At 38.9% G+C, this 8,982-nt stretch overlaps 1 protein-coding gene across 5 annotated transcripts; it reads right to left on the reverse strand.

Moving 5' to 3' along the window:
• Positions 1 to 1,356: 1,356 nt before the first annotated feature.
• Positions 1,357 to 8,414, reverse strand: sh2d5 (SH2 domain containing 5). 5 transcript variants are annotated; one of them, XM_034692645.1, is made up of 10 exons: positions 8,142 to 8,411; positions 7,611 to 7,679; positions 7,459 to 7,539; positions 6,789 to 6,863; positions 6,552 to 6,698; positions 4,999 to 5,199; positions 4,731 to 4,914; positions 4,293 to 4,398; positions 4,041 to 4,200; positions 1,357 to 2,420 (listed from the first exon to the last, which is right to left on the reverse strand). In XM_034692645.1, exons 2-10 carry the CDS (start codon positions 7,662 to 7,664, stop codon positions 2,220 to 2,222), a joined length of 1,209 nt encoding a protein of 402 aa, XP_034548536.1. In that variant the 5' UTR covers positions 7,665 to 7,679; positions 8,142 to 8,411; the 3' UTR covers positions 1,357 to 2,219. The 5 variants fall into 5 exon arrangements, with proteins under 5 accessions (XP_034548536.1, XP_034548544.1, XP_034548553.1 ...); XM_034692653.1 differs by having other exon boundaries at positions 8,048 to 8,411; XM_034692662.1 differs by lacking the exon at positions 8,142 to 8,411 and adding an exon at positions 7,859 to 7,948.
• Positions 8,415 to 8,982: the final 568 nt, after the last annotated feature.

Below are 8,982 nucleotides of genomic sequence, written 5' to 3' on the forward strand. Positions count from 1 at the left end.
CTCTTATCCAGTAGCAATGGACTACAGATGGAATGTAGCTTTTAGCTAAATCTGGTGGGCCTATCTCTTTGTTTATTGCAAACATTTAATGTAAAGGCGTTTTTCGACCAGAGGAACTTTACCCCGGAACTAGGGACTTTACCCCGGAACTACATGCGTTTCGACCAGAGGAACAAGCGTCTTTATTTAGTTCAGGGGTAGATAATCTCCCCCCTGAAAAGCCCCTGCTAGAGGGTAGTACTTTTCAAAGGTCCCAGGGCTTTTGGGGTGCAGGGCCTGCAATGCTGAACGGGTCTGATTAGTAGATTACCTGCAGTGTTTTTATTCTGCCTGCCATCCACAATAACATCACACACATCTGTAATTCACTTGATTTCTCTTTCTTTCATTTGTTCTATCTTTTTTGTATGTGTGTGTACTTTTCAAAAAGAGGAAGCTGTGATTCACTTGTCTTAGCAGATTTATACGTCACTGGCCTGATTTGCACAATCTACCTGGGACTTCAGGCCGCAGTCGAAACGCAGACAACAATGGGGGCACAGAACCTTTCAGTTCAGGGTAAAGTAGTTGGTCGAAATGCACCTCAAGTGCACGTTGTTCTTAATAAACAAACTAAACTAAGTAGCACAGAGGCCTCGCATTGACTAGCTTCCGGTCAGATCAGTCGAATTAAGCGCAGCAACTGGACGCAAACCATAGTTTGCAGTCCTAATTTTGAAAATGTCCTAGAAATGTGGGAACAAAGGGATAACCACGCTAGCTAAATGTTGAGTAGCAATGTAATTGACTACCATCGGAAACTGACTCCTGATAGTTTGAACGAGTACTTGAAGCTTTTCAAAGTTTTCTTCTCTGGATTATGTACAGTTAAAAAATAATATGTTGGAAGTTTGATACTATATGTTAACCAAGAAGCAGAACATCTTTTCTTCATGCAGTGGTCAGACTCTATAACCAATAATATATATATATATATATATGTTGTAAGATATGTTTATTTTTTACCTCTTTAATTTAATTGCTAATACATTTTTAATAATTGATATTTTATAGGCTCTTGTTCGCTTTATACTCTTTTGCACTGTCTACTTTGCTGCTGTGACACTTAAATTTCCCGTATGTGGGACGAATAAAGGACTATCTTATGTTATTTCTGCAATGTAAAACAATTATTACACTGGTGGATACCCTGGGATAATACGGTTCAAGTACATGAAAAATACGGCCTCAGTGAAAATAAGTTGTTACTTATATCTGAATTAGGGATTGGGAAATGCAGGGTAACATGATAACATACACAATATGGCTTATGGCTTAAGCTGTTTTGCTCTGCAGTCATAAAAGATAGAATACAACTTAAAGTCGGTACAGGTTCAAATAAGAACACACCTTTCATTTAATCTCAACAGGGATAAACAATGTTGAACATAATTAGTTGGTCTAATATGGAAAAGACAAGCAAGGGAAAAAGTAATGCAGCCCCTTTGACTGTAAAAATATATATCACAGACATATAACAAGACCTGATTTCAGACAACTGTTAATTTCAGGCTGAAAAATCTAAACACTTCCAGTTAATCAAGAGTACCAAAAGGTTAGTCTGATTACAAACTTTAGAGTTCAAAAATGTAAAAAGACAATCAACCTTTCCCCCTCTCTGTAGGTTGTCTTAGTGGTGGCAAGAGATGAAATATACAACAACAGTCGTGTATTACAAAGCCTACATTTTTTCTGGTCCAGACCCTTTATGTCCAAAGTGCAAAGAGCTTCTCGTGAGCAAGATTAAAATACAAACAAACAATAAAAAATACAGAAGACATTTGTGCATAATGTACACAATGTAGGACTGGAAGAAGAGTAATTGCTTTGCCATTAGGTGCAACAACCTGTATGATCATCTCTCATTTTCAGGTCGTTGCACCTCTAAGAACACTGACAAACTCTGATGCCTTAAAGGCACGAATAAAAGTATTATTAAAAAAAAAATTAAAATATAAAAGCAGCATGAAAGATTAAATCTTTCACAAATAAGTACTCTTTGAAAACTATTTACATTGAGTGCCAAAACTGTTGGTATTTTCATTGTGTTATAAAGTTTGTGAAGCCAACCCAAGACGCCACGTGTGACCAGAAAACAGGATTTTAAGTGCAGGAGAAAAAAAGTGTCACTTAGTTTGGAGTCTCTGATGTTGGCGGTTCACAAGTTCTCATGTCCGGGGTTAAACCCATTCCCTCCTGTGGGAACTTTTAGTTTTGGCTTGGCTATTGATGGGCTTCACAGCCTGCTGTTTGCTGGTGTTTTCCTCCCACTCGTAGCAGTGGTTAACCCGGGCACAGCTCAGTGGACATGACAGCTCCCCCTGATTCTCTGTGTAGTGTTCTATTAACTCTGCTATGGAACTGAATTCAGCTTTGCATTTCTGCAATGAAACAAAACCAAAGAGAAGAAATTGTAAAAAGAAGTCACAACTAGAGGTACACAATTATCAATTTCATACATTTATTATCAAATGGAAAAGGTAATTTTATAAGTGTTATGGTGGGATTTTGCACTCTGAATGAGTCACAATAACTCAATATTTTAGAGCTCTGCAGCATAAGATTATATACCTTCTCAGATCCAGTATAACAACCTTTAGTAAGACATGACACAAAATGATATACTTCATTGTCCTTGTAGGGAAATATGTCGTGGAGTTTGATGTTTATTTTAAATCCTATTTAAAATATGACATTTCTAAAGACAGCCATATAAACACAACAATATGTGTCAGCAGGGAACCTAGATTCATCCATTTATGGCATTAGGGTTCCTATAAAAAATGGCATTTAAGCTGTAAGATGTTTTACTTAGTGAAAGCTTGTTAAATCCTCCCCAACATTTTAAAGAACAACCAATTCTAAATAGGGAGCAATGCCTGTGAGCTAGTTCAGGCAGGATGCGTAAACTTGACATCATTCTCACAATCACCTCACAAAATTGCCCCTCAATTAGGCGGTCTATTTAAGTGTGGACGTGCTGGGACAGCTACTACTACTACTATTCGTCTCATCACTATCATCGCTCTCTCTCTCTCTTAATCTCCTCTATCCCTCTCTCCAACCCCAACACGGTCTCAGCAGATGTCTGTCTAACATGAGTCTGGTCCTGCTGGAGGTTTCTGCCTGTTAAAGGAAGTTTGCAGCATTTAGCAAGTCACAGTGGCAAGGACAAAGTGCTCTGCTCATGGTGGATTAAGATGAGATCAAATTGAGTCCTGTCTATAAGAGGGGACTGGATCTTATCCTGTCTTGATGTTGGCTCTTTTTGTAATTTAACATAGAGTACAGTCTAGACCTGCTCTGTTTGGAAAGAGTCTTGAGATAACGTTTGTTGTGATTTTTGACTGTTGTGCTATATAAATAAAGATTGATTGATTAAACTGCAGGAAAGCAGGCAGGCTCTGACTAGAGGTTTAAGATATGATGTCATCGCTCCTTCATTTCTGCAAAGTTAATCTGGAAGGAGTGATGAAGTTCAGAGCCTAGATGCCAAATACAATATAATAATAATAATAATAATAATAATAATAATAATAATAATAATAATAATAATACATTTTATTTAAAGCGCCTTACCAAATGATCAAGGACACTTTACAGAGAGGATAAAACACAATAAAAACAACAACATAAAATAAATAAAAATAACAAGCAAATTTTGCAATATTATGCTGCTGAATACAGTTTTGATTAGTTCAACATGAGTTGAATGACTGAAATATCTTAAACTGCATTAATAAATATATTTCTTTTAGCTGGTAATATATAATGTGTGAATTATTGATTATACTACCTTTGAAACAAGTATCTTGTATCAGGCTTAGACAATATATCAACAATATTCTGTTCAAAAATGTTGAATGGTGCGATAAGTAAATTGTGTAAAGAAGTAACTCCAGAGCAGGTCAAACATTTTTCTGAAAAAGCTATTTCCGTTGTAGTTTGGTAAATATTAACCTGCTGTTTGTTATTAACATCCCCCCTGATGAAGCAATTACCTCCAGCAGGAACTTCCCTTTGCGAGTGTTTCCTATGAGGTGTGTGATCAGGCCAGAGGGGAACCGAATGATGAGAGAGCCACATTTGGGTTTCTTAGGATGTGGGCAAAGAAGGTACGATCCCAGAACATCGTCCGCAAGCAGAGAGTAGCTGCTGTCACTGAAATGAAGACAACGTTAAAACTTGCACCCTGAAAATATAAAAACATCCCGCAATAAGTGAGGTATGGTTGATGTACTGGGGACACGTACGCTGCGAGACCAGCCCAACACCACACTGCCTGAGCCAGTGCTTCTTCTGACTCGGCCAAGCTGGGAGCCCGGGATCTTTTTTTGGGCTTCGTGTCTTGATCCTTTCCTTTTTCACACACAAAGAGAGATCAGTGTAAATCTACAGATATGTAAAAGAGCAGATATTTAATCAGCCGTGTTTGTGTGGGGAAACAGCCAGCGTGACTCTGTAAGGAAAGTGTTAACCTGGAGAAGCTGAGAGGAAACCCAGTGGTGATGAGATAACCAATGATACCAAAGCTTGTGTCTTAATCACCCTGTCAGATTGTAACATTTAACGAATGTGCCCTCTGACACCACAACAGATGGTGAGTGATGCCCATCACCCAACACTGAAGGCTTGGCTTTACCTAATCAGCTCTTTGACCCTTGAAAGCGCTCTGTGAACACTTGGCCCACCTTGTGACGCACTCAGTTGCTCCTGAACATTTCGCTGTTTAAGCGGCGTGAAAGTGAACGAGCGGTAAGCTCCGGAGCGCAGCACTTTAGTGCGGATGGCTTTCTTGCGCATCAGAGATGGAGAGGAGGTGGGGAAGACTTCATCCTGGCTGCTGAGCTGATCATCAGAAGACTTTTGATTCTTCTGTAGACGAGGAAAAGGAAAAAGTGTTTAGTAGAGGCTACAAATGAGAAGGAAAATGTGGTTCAAGTTTTGTCATCGCCGCACCTTACTGCCTGGTAACAACCCCCTGAAAGGTGCTCTTCTGAAAGACACCAAGGCACTGACGCTGAGAGGGAAGCCGTGGTTGAGCAGGGAGGGGTTGCGACGAGGAAGGGGGCCGACAGAGTCCTCCTGGGCCTCCTCTGGGTGCTTTTCTAAGTAAGACAACTGGAAGCAGCGGCATAGCACCAGGTTCAGGAACTGAGCCTGCAGGAGAGAATGTGGAGGAAACACTCAAATACTCAAATAATAGAATTTAAACTGGATGAAACTTCTGTCGCTTGGCTAATTAGCATGATAGTCTTAATTGACAACACTGCGGGCCTGCTGGTTGTACTTAAAGTCTCTAAAAGTAGTATGGGAGGTAGAACCTTCAGTTCTCAGGCCCCCCTCCTTTGGAATCATCTACCAGTCAGGGTCTGGGAGGCAGACACCCTCTCTACTTTTAAGAGTAGGCTTCAAACTTTCCTTTTTGATAAAGCTTATAGTTAGAGCTGGATCAGGCTTGGACTAGCTCTTAATAATAATAATAATATAAAATAATAATAATAATAATAATAATAATAATACATTTTATTTATAAAAACGCTTTAAAAGATTCTCCAAGCGCTTTACAGGAAAATAAAATTATACAATAAAAGCAAAGGAAAATAGTGCAAAAAAAAAAAAAAAAGCAGAGAAAAGCAAGGCAGCAAAATAAAACAAAACAAGAAAAAAATCAATCAATTATAGTTTAAAAGCCTTTGTAAAGGCTTAGTTATGCTGCTTTATGCTGACAGCGGCAACAGCTTCTACAACTCGTCTCATCGCTATCACCGCTCCCTCTGTGTCTTATTCTGCTATATCCCTCTTTCCAGACCCAACTCGGTCTCAGCAGATGGCTGTCTCACGTGAGTCTGGTTCTGCTTGAGGTTTCTGCCTGTTAAAGGAAGTTTGTCCGTGCCACTGTAACTAGCTAAAAATTGCGAGGTGCAATGCTCATGGGGGATTAAGGTGGGGTAAGACTAGGTCCTATCCTGTATTGGTGTTTGGTCTGATTTGACGCTATACAAATAAAGATTGATTGATTGATTGATTGATTGATTGATTGATTGATTGATTGATTGATTGATTGATTGATTGAAGTCTAGGTTGGATCATTTGAGGTGTGAAGACTTACAGATTCATTAAAAATAGGGCTTATAATAAAAACACTGCTTTAATAAAAGCAATAAAAACATGTATATATTGTTTTTATCAGTTATTGAACAAGTAACGCATGTTCCTTGGGGCATTATTAAAATCTCTATGGAATATATTTTACAGTGTCAAAGAGGAGGTACTAAATCTTAACCAGAGGCAGCTTTTGAGGACTTGGCTGCCACAATTTTGGGTAACAATTTAGCTTATTTAGTATATTTGCAAGTCAGGTTATAATTTATTATTTTAACTCTCTGCTTTTCACCGTACAACAACCCACATGTCTCCTTAACATACGTGACTTACTCTCTAATTGAAGCATCACAAATCTATTTTCTTTTTGTCGTTACAGAGAATCAACAAAGCTGGACGTCTCTCACCGCTCTGGCGTGCCTTGCTTTGAAGACGTGGCAATACAGCTGGACGTCAGCGCTTCCAGGGTTGTGAGAAACGAAGGCGAACTGGGCGTCAGAGGGCCGGGCAGTGGACAGAGAGACCCTACGTAGAGCGTGAGCCATGAGGAGAGTCTGCAGGCAGGGAGGGTGAGATCAAAACAACATCATCTACATCCTCAACATCAGTCTTTATATTTAAAGGAGATTAACCATCATACTTACTGTTTCATCCTCATCGTACATTTTCACACCTTTGATGGAGAATTTGATGGACACAGACCTCCTCCTTTTGCACTTCTAGTCAAAGAAAACAATAACGCGAGGTGTAGATTTACAGTGGTGGCCAAAATTATTAGAGCACTTGGAATATTTCAGAGGTTTCAGTTGTTTTGTTGAATTAAAATACCCATAACTTCAATGGAAGATCTACAAAGTCCTAATCATGCTCTATAAACCATAGAATAGAGCCATCATCGTCATTTTCGTTACAAAAAAACAAGCTAGGCCTATTTCACTGTCAGTGTTACACAATCATGATTCTTCACAAAAGACGCCAAATGGCTTGTGTAATCATGATCAGGTGTGATCGTGGTTAAATTGATGGTCTTTTGAGTCTTTTGAATGTAGAACTGTTAACTTGATGCTCTGATGAAGACAGTGTTGCCTGATGATAAGGAATGAATAATCCAAATCAGCGATACTGTAGATTGTGACATCAGGCCTTTGAATTGTACGTTATATGAAGATTGAATGTCTATATTGATGCTTTGTGGTGATCCTGTTTTTGTTGAAAATGTCAATACATTCAGATCTGTCAGGTGTTCTAATCATTTTGGCCACCACTGTTTAACACAGACAGTTTGAAACAACTCAAAAGGCTCTTAGGACTTACTTTAAGGGCCTTCAGCTGAGTGTGCAGTTGCTCCATCTGGTCATCCAAACAGCGGTCGTCCACAGGAAATGAGCCCACATACTTCACAGCAGAGACAGGGGTTGAAGTACATATGCAAAGAAATGTAAACTAAATCAGGTTTCTGCACTTACCTCTGCTGATCGTGTGATGACTGAACTATCTTCTCTTTCTGGAGCCTCTCCCATGTTGATTGTTTCTGTCTGTGAAACACATAGCAGGACAATAACAATACAAAAGAAACACACACATGTAAATAAGAAGGAAAACAGTGACTCCGTTGAATATTTGTAACAGCGGTTTGATGGGAGATTGAAGATAAGACCAAATGCCATAGCCTGCGGTTTGTATTTTTGCTCTTGTAGTGTTTTTAAGTGTGCACCTTCTGCGCTTTCGACACGCGTGCTGCGTCGTGAAATGCGTCAGGTTTAAAGGAAAGTTTGGATTACTTCGGATTAAAACGGAGCAAGTGAAAACAAACATGTAAAACCCCGCCAGCAAACACCGGCTCGAGCCCGTGAAAACCGAGTTCAAAGGTTGTTTCAAAGCTAAGGAATTCAAGTGAACTCACTTTTCAGAGTCGAGAAATCTCTACAACCAAACACACACACCACCTCCGCCCAGTCTCAGACCTCTTCACACGCCGCAGTCCTCCACACCTTTACCTGCGTTCACCTCACGCCGCTCCGTGGTCCAGGTGTGCTGCTGCTGCGTCAGGGGCCGAGGGAGAGGAACAGCAGAGAGGGACGCAGAGAGGAACGGCAGAAGAAGGAGGAAGAGAAGGAGGAAGAGGAGGAAGAGTGGGTTTACAAACACTTCTCCCCTTGGGATTTGACACTCAGCGTTGAATCACCCCTCCCTCTGTCTGCTTCTCTCTCTCCACTCACGCTCTTCCCAGACATTCCTGCTCATTGCGAAATTCAACTTGGTGACGTCGCAATCAGGTGGTGTCAAAAGTTGGGACTGATCCTTTAACTTTATCTTCTTTTTTTTACAGACATAAACACAAAACAGTCATAAACTTTTGAAATATAAAGGGGTATTTTTTTAAACAGATTTTGAAAATATGTGGATCTTTTATACATTTAATAAAATTACTTTAAAAAAAAATAAAAAAATTCAAATTTAGATCTTTATACATTATAAATATAATAAAAACTAATTCAAATTTAGATATTTAAACATTGTAAATATAATAAATACTTATTCAAATGTTGATCTTTTATCGATTTTTAAAAAACAGCAACAAATAATACAAATTTGGGTCTTAAACATTTAAAAAATAATACAAATTTGGATCTTTTATCGAGTTTGGATCTTCTATATATTGAAAAATATATATCTTTAAAAATAATCCAAATTTAGTGTCAGATCCTTTCTAAAAAAAAAACCCCAAAACATTGAAAAAAATGACAGATCCTTCACTTAAATACAGAAGCCCTAAACATAATAAACATCCGTACATTTTTACTTTTTCCATTTCCCCCTGATTACAGGTAATTTGTG

The sequence above is a fragment of the Notolabrus celidotus genome, chromosome 1 (genome assembly GCF_009762535.1).
Source record: "Notolabrus celidotus isolate fNotCel1 chromosome 1, fNotCel1.pri, whole genome shotgun sequence".
Classification (NCBI taxonomy): Eukaryota; Metazoa; Chordata; class Actinopteri; order Labriformes; family Labridae; genus Notolabrus; species Notolabrus celidotus.